The sequence below is a fragment of the Corvus kubaryi genome, unplaced genomic scaffold (genome assembly GCF_017639235.1).
Source record: "Corvus kubaryi isolate FWS band 111438036 unplaced genomic scaffold, C.kubaryi_AGA036_p1.0 68, whole genome shotgun sequence".
Classification (NCBI taxonomy): domain Eukaryota; kingdom Metazoa; phylum Chordata; class Aves; order Passeriformes; family Corvidae; genus Corvus; species Corvus kubaryi.
This window is the reverse complement of record NW_024582056.1, coordinates 3770310-3792754: the sequence shown is the minus strand read 5'-3', so window position 1 is coordinate 3792754 and position 22445 is coordinate 3770310. Positions and strand designations below refer to the sequence as shown.

At 36.9% G+C, this 22445-nt stretch overlaps 1 protein-coding gene across 3 annotated transcripts in view; it reads right to left on the bottom strand.

Annotated features, from left to right (window-relative positions):
- The window catches only part of CDH10 (cadherin 10), a 99513-nt gene that overhangs the window by 46089 nt on the left and 30979 nt on the right, over positions 1 to 22445 (bottom strand). For all 3 annotated transcript variants that reach the window (XM_042048751.1, XM_042048750.1, XM_042048752.1), the window contains exon 2: positions 13227 to 13606. In XM_042048751.1, the coding sequence (XP_041904685.1) occupies positions 13227 to 13457 (231 nt within the window). In that variant the 5' untranslated portion in view covers positions 13458 to 13606. The remainder of the gene's footprint in view (positions 1 to 13226; positions 13607 to 22445) is intronic.

Genomic DNA, 22445 nt, shown 5'->3' with positions numbered 1-22445 from the left:
TGTTAAAATTTTTAAGTAAAAAACCCAATATAAATTAACAAAAGGTCTTTTTTTTTCTGTCTCCTCATATATGTATTTATTTGCTGTATGGCTCTACCCAAGTGGCCTCTCCTGCAGCTCCCATATTCTACTTGCCACATTATTTCACATTTTACAAGTACTTTCACTTAATTAAAACTTTTCTTAAATTTTAATAACATGGCTTGGAACACTGCCTTATTCTATCTTTCTTTCCTGTTTCCTTTCTCAAAATGGATTTTCATGACATTTCTTTAAATTCCTACTCATTAAAGCAAAATTTAAAAAATAGAACTCTCTTTTTCTCTCCCTATTAACCTCACCTCTCACAGAGTTGCATTAGTCAATTTTTTTCACTGTCAAAACTTAAAATATCAATATAATTTTAATAATTTAGTACTAAGATAGGTAATTTCTATCCAAGATTGCCTAGGTAGTAATAGTTGCCTATTATTATATTCACTCAAAAATAACATTTCTTAAATATTTCTAATTCCTAAGGATACCATTTATAATGGAATTTACAATCATCAGCATGGAGCCTCAAAAATTTGAATTTATGCATACTTTGCAGCAAATGTCATACCTCAAAATGGATATGCAAACATTGTTATTAGAGGATGGGGTTCTTAATATAGAAAGAAGAAATCTGTATTACTACTCGATGTTTCTGTATATCAAGTATAATTTATTCTATTAATCCCTATATTGTAATATATGTACTTCTAAATTACATATAATTACTAAAAAAAACCTATTTAAACATTTTAGGAATAAAACACAGAAAAGAACTTTGGTAACATAAACCAGTTTCTAAACTACATGATAGGAAAGAGTACTTGCTTGAGAATTATTAAGAAAGGACAAACATTCTCAACAAAAGAAAACCCAACCAGGACCTAAAAACCCCTCAGATCACCAAAACATTGGCAGTGAAGGACAGTATGATTACTCCTAACTTTACACCAAGAGTAAGCTTAATATGCTTATGTCTTCCCCTGCAACTGCTTTGAGATGCATACTTCAGCAAGTTTAAAGGAACAGCAGGATTGAAGGAATAAAATTTCAGAGGCAGGGAGAGCACCTACACTACTGCCTAAATAAAAATGTCACCAGAAAAGTTAATTTGGTATGGGTCTGCATTGTGTGTAAAACAAAAATTCTAAATCCAGGTAGCATAACTGGACTGTAGGCCATAGATCTAGGAAACAGAAGAAAGGCACAGAGTATCTGTGCAAGCTAATATGAAGAAGCAAAGGTTTTCTACAACCTTGATAAGGAGAACAGAGGAGATGAACAGAATTGCTGTTGAGCACCAAGGTTTTCTTCAGCTGTTACACGTCCTTGCAAGTATGCAGAATCTTTTCCCACTCAAATTTTGCATGCCCAGTCATCTGAGTTTACAGCGCAGCAATTGTTGCAACTTCATAGTTTTAAAAACTACAATACCATGAATATCCCAGAACATTATTTTTCTTTGTTCAGCTTATATATTTCCATCTAGCTCTTTGCATAAATCTCTTCACACATGCCTTTTTAGCATACCAAGCCTCCTAACTATTCACTAATAATTTTCTAAGCTCTGAAGTGTGTTCAGATGTGTAAGGTACCTTTGTACATGCCTTTCAGGCAACTGGATGGTCTGTGAATTGAATCTTTGAAACAAAAACAAGACAGCTTCTGTTCTCAGGCTTGAAGAGTGTAGGAACTGATCTCGGGTTATACATTTAAAATTGCTACAGACCAAAATATTGTAAAATTAAAGGACAAAGTGGTCTTGTCCTCCTTTAATGCTCTGAAGTAAATAGCCATTGAGAAACTCAGGAAACAAATAATTGTTTGAGAAAGTAACACTGATGAGTTGGACAATGATGTTTATTTACCCCTGCAAGTAAATCCTACTCTGTCTTCAGGGACTTCAGATACTTACTGCCTCAAAAAAGAAGGTATTAGAGGCTTTGGAAGAACTTGCCATTATAGTCTTTTGTCATGGTTTAGCATGCTTCAGCTTATTTTTAGTTCTCTTCAAAGACAAAAACACTCTTATAAATATAACAAAAACCTTCCAGCAGGAAGACATTTTAAAAGGGTAAACATCAACTTTTAACTTCTTAGAACTTTCTCCCTCATGGGTATTTTGTTGCAAGTCACCAATTTTTCCACAGTATTAGTCCCAGATCTTCCTTGTTATCTGTGTATACAGGATATTTAAAAGGTCATCTGCATCTGATTTAAAAAAAAAATCAAGAGAAGGAAAAAAACCCCAAAACCTAAGGAGAATCAGCCTTTGAATTGCTGCTGAAATTATTGGCTATTTACACATTTATAAGTTCAAACAAGGTGTAGGTCAAACATTTGTAAAGCTCTCTTTTCTATTATGTTTTTTAATTCCTTGAGTGAATGAATGTACTGTGATGAAGTGGACTCTACTTTTTCTGAGTTGTGGCTTTGAATATAAATCATTTCAGTTTTATCAGTTCTTTCCCTTTGGACTATCTTTTTGTGACAAGCAGATACAATTTAAAAACCAAAAGATAAATTGAACTGAAAGGAACTGGAGAGTTCAGATTAAACCATTTCCCAGTTTCTTATACTCTTTTGAAGCATGATGCTGTTTCAAGTACAATGCATAATCAGATACAAACTAAATGAAAACCACCCAAGAGGGCTATAGCTGGTCTTCATAAAGACAGTAAAATGTATCCTATTTGTGATTTTACACCTGCTGGAAGTATGCCAGTAATTTAGACTGTCTTCCTTCTAAATATTCCTAACAACTGATAGATGTTATTTCACTTTGTGCTTGCACAGATCAGAATTCTCTATTTTAGAAATCAGTTTCAAAGTGGCAGACTACTGCTACTGGGATTACTATGAGAAAAATTAAAATCTACCATTTTAAAATAGTTTTCTCAGATATTAAGAAAGCCAGTGGCAGGAAACCTCCCTCAGTGACTAGCAGAACCATATTGACCCCTCAGTCTCATTTACCACTTCTCATCAAATTGATAAATGGCTGGGACTCAAGTATCAATGTGCAAAAGAAAAATGGAGAAGTCAAATAATATTCTTCCCTCTTGTATCAAAACTAGATAGTTTTCATTAAATTATTTAGGTAAAGCTAGCCTGCCAGAACTCAAGAAGCATTTGGACAATGCTCTTAGGCACATGGTGTGATTCTTGGGGTAGTTCTGTGCAGGGACAGGAATTGAACTCAATCCTTGTGAGTCCCTTCTAGCTCAGGAGATTCTGTGGTTCTACGATTCATATATTCCCAGTGTTTTCCATTTACCATGCTAGCTCGAAGCACTCAATACCATTAGATGTGTAGCTTCCATTTACTTGACAGAAGAGGAGGAAACAATATTCAGCTACTTGTCCCTACTGATATTGGCATTAGTTTATGAGTAGACTTGCAAAGTTTTTTGCATAAGGGTAAAGTACTTGAAAGGAATTAGGTGGATGGATTTGGAAATACATTAAGTGAAACACCCACACTCCTTTGACAGTGGTATTTGTGAAGCACTCAGATTGAGTATGAACGTAGCATGTAATTCTACAATACTGAGAACTATTGACATGGACAAGGAAATAATAAAAAACTGTTTTAATATACGTGAGCTAAGCATGTTATCATATAGAAAGCAGGTGCCTGGGTAGGGGCAGCGGCAGTACTGGGGCCTCTGCCGGGCATTCCCTATGCACAGTGCCGGGGCTGCCCGGGCCGGGCCCAGGCGGTGCCAGCGGCTGCAGCGGCCCCAGCGCAGGGCACGGCTGAGCCCCTCAGCCACGGGCGGGCGGGCGAGAGCCCCGGCGAAAGCCTGGCCAAGGGAGGGCAAAATAATGCCCCTGAAATATGACAGCGAATAAGAAATACTTTTTAGTGTTTTACCTCAAAAGTTAAACATACCAGTTTTAGTATGCAAAAGCTGTGCTTGAAACAGAAAGCTTTAAAATGCCTCCAAAGGGTCATTTTGGTCAGGGAGAACTATTAAATTAATTTAATTTTCAATTGATTCATAACTTTGTTTAGGAGAACTTAAAATTTCCATGAGTATCTTCCTCTACTTTGCACCTCCCACATTCAGTTTTAGTTTGTTTTCCGTAGAGGGAAAAAAATTAAAACCACCTCATTTTTGTCAAGATCTATTGCAGATTCCAATTCAAGTCCATTAAAATTTTTAAACTTGTTAAGAATAACACTTATGGTCCTATAGAGGCCAAGGAGATATAAGAACAGATTATAAAATGATTATTTGCTTGAAAGCTGAGCAAATACAATTTTAGATGTTATATCCCACTTCTTTGATTGTACCTCCTGCAGTTACCACGACCTTTAAAATGATGCAAAGTATGCCTAAAACTACCCATGGAAGTGAAAAAGGTCTTCTACTAAGGTTAATGTTTAACTGCAAGCTGTTGTCTATAAGCACATTTACGTGTGTCTACCTGAGATACAGATATGTCTACCTAAGCAATTCAGTGTCTCACTGTTCTTCTCCTCTGTTTTTTGCCTTGCTTCTCTTTTTGGAATTGTAAGGACTTAAAGAGCACAGTTGTCTGTTTTGACCATAGTTAAGGCCATGGAAGGACTTTGCCAGAAGCACAGAAGACAGTGACAGGACGGCGTGAACTCCAGGCCCAGCAGAGGGGAGATCTGGTTAGCTCATCCTGGTTAACACATCTGGACCAAAATCCCCACTGTGGCAAACTGTATAAAGCAACTGCTCGAACACGTATCATTGGTCAAACGAAGACCACCACAAGCTATGGGACAGATGGCATGTGTGACCATCAGTGACCATCCAAGCCTACCCAAACACTCTTCCATGAATACCCAAAACTTGGACTGTAAGAGAAGCCCCACAGCAGGAACTTGAGATAAGATAAAGGCGGTACTGTTGTCCAAGTGTTACCTCAGATGTAGGGAGGCTAAAAAAACTGGAAGAGAAGAGGACATCACTGATATTGAACACAAAGAACACAGAATTTATGGACCACAAGGAAAGAAAAATCAGCAACTCTGCTGAATCGGCTCTGATTGTGTACAAGGTAATTCTGACAGGGGGAGATCATGACCCACCAACTCAAAAAAAATCACTGATTCAAAAGAAAAGGACTGAGCATGTGGACTAATTGGCATTAGAAGAGAGGGAATAATTTAACCAATAGAATAAGAAAACTGTGCAGCCAATGAGCATTAATTCCTTTATTTTGAAAAATGTAGAGATGTTGAAAAGTTTTTGAGCGAGCTTGGGACCCTACCACCAAGAAGCCCAGGGTAAAGAAGAACCAAGAGGATGCCACTGGGTGGTGACTATATTCTTCTTCTCTCTTTCTCTCTCCCCCTCCCTGCTCCTTTTTTCTATTTCTTTGTATCTTCCTACCTCACATTATATTGTTAAATAAGATCCACACTGTTGACTTAGGCATATGGTCTCATTTGCACCTTAATTTGACCAGAGATATCTCTCAATAATTGGATCATAACAGGAGCCTTGGAATCTCGGAGCATGGTTTACACCTTGGAACCACGGTTCACTTTATTCACCAATTAATCACTTGCCATGAGTGTAACACAAGGTCCTCTGGCAATTACCTGTGTATGGATATGTGATGTGAGCCTGAAACTGGCATAAACTTCATTGCCTGTGAAGATTTGATGCAGCTGCAACCTGGACCCACAGAACTTCCCTCTTCTCATCATACCAGTTGGTAATGAAAACATTCCCATTTGATTAAAACTAGATTAACACTGTTAGCCAGAAAGTCTTTTTCCCTATCAACACCCATACCAGCATTGGCATGCTCTGATGTTTTTCCCTTGCGTCCTAGTCATACAGTATAAAAACATAGGACACGCTGCCTTTCAGTTCTGTCAAACCAGATCTTCTCTGCTATGGTAGAGATTAAATGACACCAGTGTTAGTAAGCCTGTTGTTTCACCTTTTTTGTCCTTTTCATTCTAATTTTGGTATCTTTGCCTATATCCTTCCTTCCTTCCTTCCTTCCTTCCTTCCTGCCTTCCTGCCTTCCTTCTTGCCTTCCTTCTTGCCTTCCCTCCTGCCTTCTTTCCTGCCTTCCTTCCTGCCTGCCTTCCTGCCTTCTTGCCTTCATGACTTCCTTCCTTGACAATATCTGATGAGGCCCAACAGATTTTGTGAAACATGGCTCTTGAAATGCTAGGTGGTTCTGGTTGCATAAACAGTCCTACTGACTTTACCATTTTAGAGGAAAAGCATGCTGCAAGTCATCTGCCTGTTAGATCTTTAAGGACAAATTTGAAGCAGACATTCAACACATCCAGCATTTCTGACTGAGAGAACAAATACTGACACTGGACTCCCCAAGAAGGGCAAAATTGCTCTGGAACATCTACCTTCAGCTCTGTTGGATGTGGCTTGCACACATGAAACAAAATCTAAAAGGATGGTAATCCATTCTAGCACTATTTCACTGTGAAACACTGGAGTTTCATTGTAGGTCTCTGTGCTTCCTCATGCTTTCCAAAATGTTACCAGTCTTAAGAGGCAACTGGGATTGTTCACTTAGGTCTTTCATTTACAGTATGTGGCACATCTGAGCAAAAACACTGTAAGATAATTTGGACAGTGGGAATCATCCCCTTAAGCAGTTGGTTTAAATATGCCCTCAGTACGCCCTACTCAAGTGACTTAATCCCTCTTTCCTTCTGAGCAGACAACACTTTAAAGAAACATACACAGACATCTTCCAGGGCTGTGAAGCTACAGTCTTCGAACAAATATATCTGACTTTGAATTCAGGAACACAACAACTGTGGGTCTTTTGGTCATCACTAAAAGACTTACGGACACTACAAAGCCTTTGCATTCTTCAACAACTGTCAGTTCTGTTCTGTGTCATCCAGCAAAACACAATGTCTTGTAGGGGTACATCCAGAATAGTAGCTAACAAACAATTCATTATTTATGAGAATAAAACCTTACTATTCAGCCTGGTTAGCTCTTTGTCACCACTACCTTCTGCTGCTGTTTCATGAAGCAAGAAATCAGAGCCTCTGGCATACACTGAGGTTTCCAAAGGAATAGTCCTTTTGCAAACAGAAAATGAATCTAAGCAGTTATAGTCATAAACTTCCTACTAAACTGAATCCCAGCAGACTTTGAGAATGAATCTTTCTCAGCACTCACTAAGAATCAATCAGCCTTCAGGACAATCCTACGGGAAGCTTTTGATGTCTCTGATGTTATGGGAAAGCAATATTTCTCTCTGACATTGTTGACCTGTTCTTAAATATCTAGGAGGTCACACATGTACCCCCAAAAGCAATCTTTCATATGCTTGAAATGAATTGGTCCCTTAAATAACCCTCTTCACAGTCTATGTTTTAAGTCTTGCTGAGAAAGAAATACATTTCTAAATGTTGTTGTGTCTGAAATGTCAATTTCACCACACTGAAGTATCTTCAATAAGATAAGGTTTTTGAAGATACACAGCTGTGAAAAACTTGGGCTTTGCTTCCAGTAGAGTTACACCAAAAACACCTCACGTGGAAACTACTAAAGGACTAGCTGCCCTTTTTCACCTTGACAGATCACTATTCATTTATTCAGTTTGCGGAATATCTTCCCTCCCTTTCCATACCTTTTTATTGATCTCTGTCACAAGAATCTGCTCTAGCTGAAAATTCAACCTCTGCAGAACTTGAGTGCCACGGAGCTGATTACCTTCACCTCAAAGGAAAGGCATTTTATATCTCTCAGTCAGATCTTCACACCAAATATTAAGCCTGCACCTTAGCATTTGCAATTCAAAGTCCTACTCTTTAGTCTCTCATAGCAGCAAACGTATGGTAGAAACACTCTTCAGAAACCAAAATGCGGAGATTTTTAAAAGGATTTGGTAAGTCTTCACCTTAGCACTACAATAGCATCACTTCACTGGGATCTTTTTTTTTTTTGTCACACCTGGTGATGAATCCTTTGAAATCAAAACATGGTATTTTGTATTACCCTCTCCAAAACCAATGCTTTTGGTAGTTGCTTCCTCAGAAAGAAAAATACAAGCAACATCTGTGGCTTTGCTGCTTTACACATTTATGACTGTTACGTGGTATATCACCCACAGTGTCAGTAGACAGTTACTAAAGCTGTAACTGCTGTTCTTGAAAATGTGTCATGCACGCACAGCTTGCTAAGTTTTTTCCTCAGAATCATGTCTGTGTTGGGATTCTCAAAGTGAAAAGGAACTAAGTGAGGTTGACATGTTCTTCTCTTTACACCATCAAAGATAATGACTACACTTACAAGCATGTGATAGTTAATACTGCCAGGATAATCCTTTCTGGTAACAGTTCTACTATGACACACACAAATTTTACATACATTTATGTGCAAATATAAGATAAATTATCCTTTGAGATACTAAAAAGCACTTCAGTGTTACTAAGAACTTCAGTCTCTCAAAGTACTGAAATATTTGTGTCAGTTGATCCTTCATGCAATAAAACTACTGTAATGGAAATTGCTAGAAAAAGTCAATATCTGTCTCAGAAAGCTAAGTGGGGAAAATATCTGCAAAACTAAACAATTGACAAGATCTGGTGAGATAATAAGGGGAGAAAATGAACTTCAATGTGGATAAAGAATTTATCTGTGAATCACACAGTACTAAGATATTATTGATGCACAGTAGTGCTTCCCTTAGGTGGAAACTACTAGAAAGTAAGGTTTAGACTTAAAAGAATTTTTTTCTCTGGATATACTCAAAGTAAATTGAAGGTTTTCAGAAAGGTTTGAAAATGTGTAATACTTTCTAATTGCAGCACTTTATTTGAAAAATAATAAATGGGCCTTGGAACTGTATACTAAGAATAGAAATAAAAATTATGAATCAGCTTTCCGTAATATTAATAAAGTGTATTTTCTGATATGATATTTTTACTTCTTTTTGAACATTCCTGCATTGTTTATCTGAAACTAGGAGGACCACTTTTACTCAGATTTTCTTCTAGTATATTTTTATAAAGATACCTCAAAGACAAATAGTATAATATATATGTACAGGTTTGGTTTTCAACATGGCTCTTTTTTATGACTTCCACTTTTACAAGAAATACAGTTGGAATTATTATTTGAGGCTCTGCATATACAAAAATCACTTACATAATTTGGATTTCTGCCCTAAGGATGCTGTGTATTACATGAAAGAAAGGATGACCATCTTCTTTCTTGTGATAATAATAAATACTGATCGAAAGAAACCTGGGAATGTCCATAACCAGTCAGTATGTACTCTGCCACCATTTCCCAAGGATAGTTGACTTAAATAAGAAATACTTCATTTGTTATGGGATTATGTATCCCATTCATTCATTCATTGAACCTCATTTCCATCGTATTATTCTAGTTCAACATTCTCAAGATGACCCAAACAGTGAATGAATGAATGCCTAAATTGCACTGTGAATTGTAGACACTTGTTTCAAGAGTATTGTGATATTCAACAGTTCTCAAGTTTCCCTGACAGATATATACATGCAGGTTAAGAAACAAGAAAAATTGTATCAGTCACGAGCTCAGAAACCAAAATATGTAAACCATAAACCCAGATGAATTAGCTTTGAAAGTGCTACTGATTCTTCCACTGAAGAAATTACACAAAAATTCTTAGTCCTTGGCCATGAATCGTTGAGTTCTAACTTTTGCTCCTATTATCTCCCAAAATTTCCAAACACCATCTTCAAACGTGTCGCAGAGAAATTAACAGGAACGTGACATTTCATGTCACCCACCTATCGAAATAATTTTGTCTCTGGATAAAATCAGGTGAAAGGAAACATCCAGAAATCTTTTGAGTATAGAACTGAGATGGCTGTTGGAAAGGTAAGTGCGAAAACAAGGGAAAGGAGATAGATACTATAACATTTATGTAAAAAATTTTTAATCAGTAATTATTTACCTAATAATTTGAGAATTTGGATTATCAGACTAAAACATTAATTAATGTAACAATCTATTTTTAATTCCTCTTATAATTATATCTCTTTCCATTAGCTTCCTTTGTGTAAAACTCTCCCTAAACAAATAGCATGCTATGATACTCTTAATTTTATATGTGTATTTTATTTTTTCATTTTATATGTTGCCTCTGCGTCCTTTTTGGAGCAGTTCCCACTTTGCCCGGTCAGCTCTGGACGCAGCAGGCTGCGGGGACCAGCCTCCGGAATCCGGGAGACCAGAGGTCTGGCTCGTGGGTCCTTCCACAGGACCGCGGCAATAGAGGCAGGTGGTGGAAGAAGGAAGCAGGCTCAATTGTGGATGAAGTCCAGAAGGTTTATTGTGTCTCCGAACAGGGGACCTCGCCCCCCGGGGGTGTCCAGCAATGAGCAACCCTGAGCGCGCCTGCCAGGGGTCTTATGGGGGAGTGGCGACAGGGGAGGGATGACAACGGCATCGAATCAGGGAAGGAGAAGGATGGGTCTGCGGGATGAGGGACACATAAGGGAACCTATCTTGGGAAAGGAAGGGAGGGATCCTCCCCCCAAGACCAATCACTCGACGCCCCTGCCAGAACTTTCTAGAAGCTTGGGAGGGGTGCCGGAGCGATTGGCAGGGGTCTGGGAGGAGACAAATAGAGAAAGCAGGGTTATGAACACGAAACCAGGAGGGTATAAACTGGGATGGTACAGTAACACAAAACCTAAAGGGGAGACCCGGACTGAACCAAACAAGACACACTCCCACAATATGTGTTTTCACAAACTTGTCAGAAAATTGCTACAGGGCAACTTTTTATACTCAGTTTAATTTTAAATTTTCTTCCTCAAATTAACAACTCTTTTAGTCTAGGCAGAGCAAAATAGATGAAAGGGTTGTCTTAAATGCTCATCAAGTTTCTTCTCAGTTCTGTACTCTTAATCTGTCATGTTACTTATCTTTACTTATCACTTCACATTTGCAAACACTTATTTTCTCTCAGCCAAAATAGTTTGATGTTTATCAACAGCTCTCTTTTTCTAATGCAGGTGAGTTAGTCTAAAAAGTGTTAACCCTTTCCCCTCTAAAGAGTATTCCTTAACTTATGACGGGAAGAAAATTAAGTAACACCACTCCCACTTTGTGATTTGAAATCATAAGTATTCAAAAATAATACAATAGGAAAAAAAAAATCAGCATGCTTCTGAAGGTACTTAAATAATATGAAGTTCAGAGTGCCCTGGCAAGCTGTTTATCTCCTAGGACTTCTGTAAGCAATATATTTTCAATACAATAGTATAGTGTTTTGATACAGTGACCCTTCTTATTTTGTGGGTAACGTCAATTTTTGTAAGCTGTCAATCTGATCCAGACTGAGGAACTGGCCTACTTGCTTCAGAACACTTGGGAGTCCTGACTTTACACTTGAGAACTGCATGAAATAAATATAGGGACTATTTACAAGACTCTCAACATGCTTTGGAAATGGTTGCATTATTTAAATGCTAGTGCTAATATTACAGACTCAAAGCAACAAATAAAAAATGGAAACTTACTCATTTATAAGCCTGCAGTCTTGAATTTTTGCGTAGTGTTTAAATTTGCTAAGTTTTAATAAGCATTTCCTTTCAAAAATCCTCCAGTGTCTTTAATTCTTCTGCAAAATGTTTTATAATATAATAATCCCATACACAAGTACATACTGGGGCCCAACTGGCTAGGTAGCAGTTTCGCAAAGTGACCTTGGTGTCTTTTTGAGCAGCAAGCTGACCAGAAGCCAGAAATATGCCCTTGCAGCAAAGGTCATCAGCACCCTGGGCTCCATTTGGAAAAGCATCACCTGGAGGTCAAGAGAGATGATCCTTCCTCTCTCCTCTGCCTTGGTGAGACATGTCTGTACTTCGGTGTCAAGGTCTGGGCTCCCCACATGACGAGAAGTAAAGAACTACTGGAGGGAGTCCAGCAAATAGCCAGTAATTTGAATAGGGAATTAGGGCATTTTTCATATGAGGAGATTCTGAGAGAGCTGAGATTGTTCAGCCTGGAGAAGGTTCAGCACAGACCTTATAAATGTATATAAATACTTGTTGGGAAGAAGTGAGGGAAACGGGCCCAGTTTATTTTCAGTGGTGCCCAGCGACGTGACAAGAGACAATAGGCACAATGTGATATACGAAAAATTCCCTTTAAGTATAGGAACAAACCTTTTATTGGGTGGGTGGTCAAATACTTGAATAGTTTGCCCAGCAAGATTGTGGAGCCTCTACCTTTGAAGCTACTTAAAATCTGACAGGACATAGACCTGAGGAAGCTCAAGCTTATCCTCCTTTGATCATGGGAGTTTGACTAGGTGATCTCCAAACATGCCTTCCAATCAGCTGCTCTGTGATTCCATGATTTTCAAAAAGTCAGAATTTCACTGTAGTATTTTTCAAGTTCAAAATCACATAAATACTGAAAATCTGCTTTATAGAAAATTGAATTTCTGTGTTTAGAACCAACAATTGATCCTAAGTTGTACCATTACTGCTAACACTAACTTTCATTTTCAAGAAAATTACCAGTTTGAATTAATATCTTGTACCTGCTTGAATATTATTGTGGCAGTATACATTATATATTTTTTAATAAATCACATGGGAAAACCTAAACAACAACAGAAAATAATTTAAAGGGCACTTCCAGTGTCCTTTATGTACTCCTCTAGTAAGCTATGCAGTCACGTGTACCATTCTGCTGTCTTCTATTGCAGTTCACTTCCTAATCACATGATTTGTATCATGTGTTTGCTAATGAACTTTATTCCCTGAAGTTAAATGATTTTCACGGATAGGTAAAGAGGAAGAATATTTTTTCTTCAAAATAGGTTGCATTCCTCAAACATGAGCGTAGAAAGAGATGCAGTATCTTGTATGAAACACGAAATATTCAGAGACAGAGTTGGAAAATTATTTTATAATGATTTATAAAATATTACGCTTTGATAACAAAGACATACTGAGTGGGCTGCTGGCTGGTATGATGTGCTGAAACAAACTAATCTGTCAAAAATAATTTCATTTGTTTCCTTCAAATATTTCTCAATAATTCTAATTAGCAACATTAAGTTAGTGATTCTAGTAGGAGAAACAGTATATATGTTGCTTGGAAATCTGCTCCTTACACATTAGAATAAAACATAGAAGGTAAGCCTATGTGGAAAGATAAGAACACTTGAAAATTATACAGAAAACCTTATGAGAAACCCACCTTGCCAACATACTGATAATCGGATCCTGTGTATTCCTCTAAAAGAAAAAACTGATTCCACATCCAGCCTCGCTTCTGGCGGTGAATTGCTTTCCCATCATTCCCTGAAGCACGTCCTCCAAAGGTTTTGGGTTTGAGATCAGGAGTCCTTCTGAACAGCATTTCTGTATGGCAGGGATGTGGCAGCCACATCCAGAGCAGCAGAAGTAATAGGACTTGCTGTATTGTCATAGTTCTCCACTGCTGATGCTCTTCAAGCCAGTCGGCAATGGAGCGTAAAGTTTTGTTTTCCTTGGCTCTTATTTTTTATGTCTCTAGTTTCTGTTGCAGCCAAGCAGTTTCCAGCAGCTCATCTCTGAACTGTATACAGTAAACAAACCCTGAAAGTAAATAGAGAAGAGACAATGTAAGTTGAAATGCATTCAAACACTAGTCTCCAACATCACTGCTACTGTACCCTTCATATAAAAACATAACAACATAGAAAGCAACCTGGTCAGAAATGTAAAGGTTATCCATAAAGGGAGAACACTGAATATATTAGGTAGCTGCTGTCAGAATACTTCCTAAAAAAAAAAGTAAGAGTGCCATTTAAAAAATTTCAATTTAGAAACTTACAAGAGTGTTCTTTATTTAGACTGGTGGATTAATATTGCTGAAACTTACACATTAAATACTGCTGCCTTTGCTTCAAATGTTTTCCACCCAATTTCATTTACAAGAATTCCAGTGTTTTATTAATCTTATTATCAAGAGACATGAAACTCTAACATAAAGTAGTTTTAGAAATTACAAATGGTGAAACACCAGTTCTCCAGGGTATTTTAAATGGTAAAAGGGAATATCATATGCATCAGAAGAACTACAACATGACAAGAAGCAAACTTTTAAACAGAGAAAGTTCTTCAGACGGTCTTGTAATATGGAGTGATGTGAGCTTAGCCTTAAACTGTAGGAAACATTTTTAAAAACATGAGGGCCGGTTTTCCAAATATCCTGAAATACTGAACTTAATCTCATTGTGGGAAATATCACAGGGAGAAGGCAAGCCTCTCCCAGCTCACTTTTGTTTTTTTTTTTTTTTGTCTCCACTTTTGTTTTTTGCTTTGCTTTGCTTTATTTTATTTCTTCCTTCATCTAACGGAACCATGAGATTTTATTTCAGCAAGAGAAATTTAAGTTCTCTTCACTTTACTTCTATCCCAAAATTTAAATAGTTACAGTTTTTGTTAGTGAGACCATTTGGTAATTATTCCCTTCAGTAAATCATAAAAGTCTATGATTCTTCATCTAAATAGGGTGTAGTTTCTGCAAACTTTAACCAGGGTCATTTTGCTATTCTTTCTAGCATATCCATAAAAAAACCATGGATGGTGGTTGCATTTCCTTGTATATTCTTGCACATGTGGCAAAAAACTCAAGTAGTAATAAGCTTGGGTTGTTTTTTCTCCTCTTTGCTAATTTAAATAGTTAAGTAACATGTGCTCTGCAAAACACTATTACCATAGTTCACTGTTATCTTAAATATTTTTATTTTTCAAAGAAGGTATATGTAAAAATTACAGAAATTCTTTGTGTGTTTCAGTTTGATATTGTGTTACTCAAGTCATTTCCAGTAAGCCTGTGTTGATTAAAAGAGCTTATAATAAAATGTCAGGATTTTTAAAGTGAGTAGACTATGAAGTGACATAGTTTAAAAACTCTGTGCCTGTGTGTACAGGCATGTTAATAACTGAACAGATTCTTTTCAGGAGCCAGTTGTTGTGTTCAAGTTATATTCACTCAGGAGAACATTTTCCCCTCTCTCCCAGCATTTGGAAGTCCAAACAACTTCTAAAAGCCAATGCTGTTTAGGATTTTGGCCCCGAGTCAGTTCTTAGTAACGCACAGATACCCATTTCCACTGGTCTAAATAAAAACCAAGTTATGTACCATTTCATTTACCCCTTTTCCCTTTCTCCTAAAATTTTGACATTTATTTGATTTGTGAACTTTGATTACTACACAGAACAATCCGTTCTAATATAAACTACTAATAACATGTGCTGAATTATATCAGCATGTACAAACTGGAGATGTGGTCTTCCACCTTGGAAATTATTTATCTCAACTCATACTTGCGTTCAAGACAAAGGTATACTGAGTGAGAGAGGAGGGTTAACATGTATTCTAAGATAATTAGAAAAGCTTCTTCTCAAAGACCATAAGAAATTCAAAGTTGAAATTTTCTCTCTCAGTTTCCCTAAAATTTGGAAAACTATTGGGTCTTTTTGAAAAGGGAATATAGAGTTTACTTCCCTTTTTTTTTTTTTTTTTCTTTCCCGTGGGGGGGGGGGGGCTTTTTTCCTTTTTATTTCCTTTTTTCACTTTCTTGTCCCATCAGTACATATATTCCATTATCCACACATTATTATTTGATGTAGAACTGTTGTTAAATGCCTCTTGGGAAATAATGCTTCAATATTAGGGGTTTTTATTGAATTTCCTTCTTGTTAAATTAGGTCAGCAGAATGAAAGCTCAGATGAAATTTGTTAAACTTACAAAAGTAGCTAATGTACGTGGACTTGGCAAGCACAGCTGCTTAATGGATGTACATACCAGCAAGGCCTTTTCCCTCCTTTGAGACTCCTGTTGGAGTTCAGTTGCCTGCTTTAAATGTGATGAGTTTGATAGTAGTCTACTCTAAAGCAAAACATTTACCTCTAAAAATAAGTTAGCAAAAAAAGTAAAAACAGACTAAACAAATAAAAAGCACTGTATAAAGGAAAAGTTTGAAGACAACTAGATGAAGGAAACCTTTTAATATATAACTACAGAAATTAAACAGAAATCTGAGTTCTGTACTACATTGCATATCTGGATTCTGTGCTGGAAGAGTCAATGGAGGAAGAAACATTTTTCGTCTGTTTGTTTTTTTGTTGTTTGGGGTTTTTTTGGGTGGTTTTGTTTGGTTCACTTTTGTTTCTTTTTAATTCCCTGGAAAACTAATTGAAAACTGTCTAACTTTTGGCAAAAAAAATTCTCTTAGGAGAGGGTCTGAGAATTCAGAAGAATTTTAATAGTTTTGCTGGCTTCAAGTATTCCTTTTAAAAAGAATTTAAAGAGTTGAAATACCTTTAAATAGTTCTAAAGGAAACTATTTCACCAATCTTTCTCCTCAAATTTCTCTCTACCTCTTCTTCCTGATGATTACTTCTTGAATTTTTGCCACAATAGAAAAGAAACAAGGGGGCGGCTAGGGGGGGGGAAGAAATAAAGCTTTTAAAAATCTATCAGCTATGTCCAATTTCTGTGTAATATCCGCCTGTGTAATGCCCATATTTCTGTGTAATATCCTTCTAAATTACATTAAAATTACTACAGAAGAGCATTGTGCCCAACTGTGCTCTTGTTTATACAGGTTTTTGTTATTAGTTATTATTTTTAATGAGTTTTCTTGGAACAATTTCCAGTATGCAAGAGATGGATCAATCATCACTGAAGCTGTTAATCACCATTAGCTTTCAGGTAACAATTTAAAAACCATTAGGCAGTACTTTCCACAGATTGATCACTTCTATATGTCTCAAAACCTAGAAGAAAATGCTTTAATGCCACTCCAAATGTATTCATCTGATTTTCAACTTGAAAAATACTATATATTGCTTCATGCAACCCCTCAATCCAATACTAAAACATACTTCATGTCGTTTGAGACTCATGAGATTTAACAGATATATAAGATGGGCCATGAACGCTTTTAACTGATGCACATGTCAAAGTTCCACTTACTGTTTCAAGAGACTGAACTTTTACACCAAGGATGTTATTTCTATATTAAATTATGTCCTCTTTTTGTCTATTTTTTGGCATACATATATAGCTGCTTCTGGAATTCAGCAGAACTAAATTTAAAATAGTAATTTTAATACAAATTGTTTGTTTAATTTTTTCTAATAAAGAAATTTTAGTAAATTTTTCTTGTGAAAAGCAAATTTGAGCAACAAAAAAATTTGCCTGGGATAGCTGCCAACAAGAATTTTGTTGTTTATTTGACCTTGGTCAAACCTGAACTGAATCTTAATTGTGTGACATTTCAAAAAACTTGTTTAAGGGGAGGTATTTATGCAATGCCGTTCCTGTTTTCTCCATTTCTCTTTCAGTTGGGAGACACCCACAGCTCTAATCTCGTCTTTCAATCCTTTTTGTTATGTTTGTATAAAAGAAAGATATTTTTGGAACTGAAGATGCTTATTGAAAAATTAGGTTAAACTGTGTTGGAATCTCATGAGGAGAACAATATTTAATTTTATTACACTGGAAGTAAGCAGAGCATATTTTGTTCCTGTTTAGTTCTTGCTCGCAGAGTTGATGCCAATAGAGCTATTCTTATATAGCCACAGTGAGAAACTTTTCTTACTTTCCATCTGATTTCTCCAAATTTTTGGACCCTCTCCAGCCACTTATTAGACTTACTACCACAGTCTGCAGACCTTTTATCATAGTTCCTACAGCCTTCAGCCTACAGCCAAAGTTCCAATGGCCATCAGCCATGAGACATAATTCCTACCATTTTGGTTCTCCCTTGAATTAAGCAGCTTGCTAAGGTGGCTCTCTTCTTTCATTAAAACTCTTGTTCCTGGCTTATGATGTCAGAAATGAAATTCAAACCTCTGGCTACATTTTAAAATAATAGGGACCATTTAACAAGCTAGTAAAAGTAGAAGTAGCAAGACAGCTAAATGCAGAAAAAGCTGTATTTTCACTGAGCCTCAGAGGACCCTTCAACTCAAATAATTTAGTTGTAGTAATTTATTTCCTATATCTTTATCAAAATCAGAAGTTCTAATGCTTTAGAGCATCATGCGATGAAGCAAGTAGTTTAAAAAGACAGATTTGCAAGAGACTATAACTCAAAACAGAACAAATCTTTCCCTCTGTATGTGTAACCTATTGGTGGAAGCTATTCCTTAAGGGAAAAGAAGACAATACATTTTTATGAAGAATTTTAGTAGTATTTGAAACAAGCAAATTAGCTTTGTCAAATGATCAATTCTTAATTGATTCTAATCTCATCACTCCTTGTATTATAGATTTATGTTCATTACTTTATGTATTATATCCCAGTGAAGTCAACTAAAGTCATTCATAATTTAATTGCTTGGTTCTGAACTAAGAAGATAATTGGTAAATTGTCAATAAGCTGCTTATTTCATAGCCTGCAGCAGAACCCTTGCACACCGCAGTGACCACACTTCAAGTTATTAAATTATAACTGGAATTTGCAGTTATTGTCAGTTATACCTTTGAACTTTATAATCCAGTCTTCTTTATGAAGTCCTGCAACCATTGATCTGGTTAGGAATTTGAGTTGAATATACATAGTTCAATGCTAAATTAAAAAAACCCAACAGTTAACATTTTAGGGATCAGGTATTATAATTTGTAATACTAATCATATTTCCCAAACATCAAAACTACTTCACTCAAAGGAGTGTTTTCTGTTATTTTCACAATTCATGGGGAGAAAGGTACTGAAAAAGAAGCAGAGAAAAAAAAGGAAAAAGGAATACTGATCATTACAACTTTTGCTAGAAAAGTTGATTTTTTTGTGCTACAGAGAGACTATATATAAGTATACCTTATGTCTTATTTTTAAGTATTTTTATGTATTAAAAATCCTAATTGTTTTTAAACAAACCCAAGTGAACATGCACTATACTAAATTTAAAGTGGAAGGTTAAAGATGCAATCTGTGTTCCACTGGTAGTTCAGTAATTGGATATCCAAAACTCTAGTTAAGCAGACAGAAATCAAAAACGTGGAAAATATAACTCCAAGCTGATGTTAAAATGAAGAGGAAGAAGGTATCAAAACTCACTCCTCCCAGTTCCCCTGCTGTGAAGAATATAGTCCTCCACCATGTAAAAATCTCTGAATGCCTCACCAAAATTTTTCCCTGGTCTTCTTAAAGAAGAGTGAAGCTCTCAGGCTTAAGACAGACTGGAACATTCAAAGGGTGAGTAGAAGACCAGAAAAAAGGCAGAAGATATTAGTAAGTTATCTTGCATAACAATTTTGACTGTTTATTAATGAGGATTTTGTGTATTCATCAGATTACATGGATAGCTAACAATAATTCTTAGTTCTCTACATACAGTGAATACACCTTTTCTCACAGTACGACATGGAGAGTATCACACTGTTACGGCAGTTCTCTACATAGATAGCTAAATTTACCTCTGTCACTAAAATTTTGCGGGAGAGGTTATACATGCAGCAGTGAAAAAATGGTAGGTGACTTGTGAACATGCAGAAGTTATTTGAATCTTTATAATTTCTGTACCTTGTGAGGTACCCTGAGCCTTCCATTACGTGTGGCACCCTACTCTCCCTTCTGGATTACTCTTTCCTACCTGATTATATATACTGAGTTAAGTTTCACAGGGTAGCTACCCAGCATTTTTCTGCATGGTAGCTACCCAGCATTTTTCTGCATGACATGAATGAACAAGTATAGAGTTAATTTGTTAAATTTATAGAGTGTATAAACCCTCCCTGCTGAATTAAAGAAAAAAAAATCAAAGTATTAAAAAAAAAAAAGTTAAAGAAACTATCTGAAATGTGCAGGATATAGCAAAAAAGTGGACAGATCATAATAGGTTGCACAACATAACAATGAACTACTGTGTTGAGTCAAGACAGGCAGGCAGCCAGAACAACCACAAACCCATGTCTGAAGTGCAAAGAGTAAAATTATTTCATTACTCACTAACCAGAGGATGCTGAAGCAACACTGGGCAGAGACACCCAAGAGGGAATGCAGGCACCATCAGGCTCAGTCCATCCTGATGGACAGCAGCCCTGCTGTTTGCACATATTTATCAAGGGCCTGTGCAAGTTTAGTTTACCACCAGGCTCTGATCTTTGTGGTTTTTTATGATCTCTGCCTTGTTCTCTCTCCCAAAACAGGGAGAGAAACATCTCCCAAAGCACGTCTGTGAGAGTGTCTCCAAATCTCTCAAAACATGTACATCATCTCTACACGGAAATTCTGCTTCACAAAACTGACAGAGGACAAACAATAGCAGGCGTTATATGGGGGGTTTCCCACACTGTTATTCTCCAGGCCTTGGCCTTCCCAGTTGCAAGGTCACTTGAGGGAATTTACCATCCTGCTCACCATTCTTCTGCTTTTAACCCTGTACTCCCAAGAACTACCTAGGCACAGTTCTGGAGAATATAATGGAGAAAGAGTATAATAGTTCTGAACAATCTCAATATAGTGAACTTTTTTATCACTTATCTTAAAAAAAAAAAAAAGAAAAAAAAAAAAAAGAAGGGGTGTCTTGGGGTGTCTTAATGTTGTATTCCCTATCACTGCTCTATGCCCAGAAATTAGTTTTATGTCTTTCTATGCCTTTAAGCTGAGCCTGAGAGGGGGGAGAGAAAAAACCTAACAAAACTTTCAAAAGAGTTTTGCAGTTTATTTCCATGCTTTTCGAGGACACAGAGATAGAGATAGAGATGGCTCTAGGCATTCAGCTGCGGCAGGAGAGTGAGACCGGAGGGAAGCACCCGGCTTGCTTACTTTCCAGCCAGCTTTTGGCCAGTTTTTCAGCTCCTTTTCCTCTGGAGAGTTGAACTTTGTTTTCCTGGGACTCAGACTTTTTTTCCCTTCTTCTCTGCTGGACTGCTTCAATATCAGAGCACATCGGGAGGACTTTCCACGAGCACAGAGGGCCTGGCTCTGGGCCAAGCCCCAGCTCCAAGGAGACCAAAGGGAGGACTCTAACACTTTCCCAGGTTTTTCTCCACAGCGAGAGATTTTATTATTTAGCATTATTATCCATTTCCCATGTGTTTGTTAAATAAATAATTTTTATCTCTTTCATTTTCCTTCGAGGAAAATGTTTTTTTCCCGAACCTGGTGGGGGAGGGGTGGTTTGTAACCTGCCTTCTCTCAGAGGATATATTCCTAAATTTGGCCAAATCAGCACAAAGGGAAAGAAGATATATGGACAGGAATATTATTCTTAAAAAATATTAAATAATCCTTCCTCTCCATTCAGCCTCATTTTAAATTCAGTGTTCAGGTTTGAGCACACATCTAATTATTTATAACATGTAAATTATTAGACACCAGGCTAGCAACAAAACCTTTAAGAAAAAAAATTATTATTCTTGAGGAAAGAACAACTATACCTAATAACCCAGTCTACAGAAAGAAAACAGGAGGAAGAAGGGGCTATGGTTGTAGTTTTTAGAAACATTTCTTGAAATTAAGAAATTATTCTCAATGCACACCACAGATAAGCAATTGACTTCAATCACAGCCACAGTGATTTAGGTTAAGCACTAAGTAAAACTTCCTATATATTTGCAGGGGTAGTTGGCAACTGAAATGAGATGTGACTGAAGGATTGGAAGAACAGTCTCAGCAAACCTCTTTCAGAAATGGGCTGCCTGCAGCTGGTATGACCAAAGTATTTCTCAAGATGTTTTCAAGCTCCATCCCATAAAGCTCTATCCCTTCTTTTTCCATGTCATTTTCTCTTCTCATTATATCTTTCTATGTCTGGTGCCACTGCTGCCAGTGACCACTGCTGCCAGCGGTCACCCTATTCTCCTATATATGAGTATGGGTTGTTCATTCCAGATCAGCCACATCCTTTACCATTTATCTGATTTCATCTCAAAAATGTCTTTAGATTTGCTTTTGTGGGTTGAAAGCACCTGAAATTCTCTTTCTTGCTAGCCAGCATAACATGCTTTTCCACATCAAATGATGCAGTCCTAGACACCTGGTTACCTCCCCTTTAGATAAGTTCTTGCCAGTCCCCTGAGTTTCCCTCTGTAAGATTTTGTAGTTGTATTTATCCCATAAATTGTCTGCTATACTTTCCCAGACAGTGAATTTAGCTCTTTCCTCCTCCATTGTGAATTCATCCCTTGCATTTCTTCCTAAACAATTATCCTCTGTGATTTTAGCCCATAGCCATTCTGTCTTCTAAAACATCCATATTTACTATTAGCAGACTTTTTTCTTTTACAAAGAGGGTAGTCCTCTACTTCGTATATTATAAAACCCAACTGAAATCCCAACCCTGTTACAGCTTTTTAGTATTTGATTGTCTTTCTTTTTTCTTTCTCTTTTTCTTTCTCTCTTTCTCTTTCTTTGTCTTTTTCTTCCTTTCCTTTCCTTTCCTTTCCTTTCCTTTCCTTTCCTTTCCTTTCCT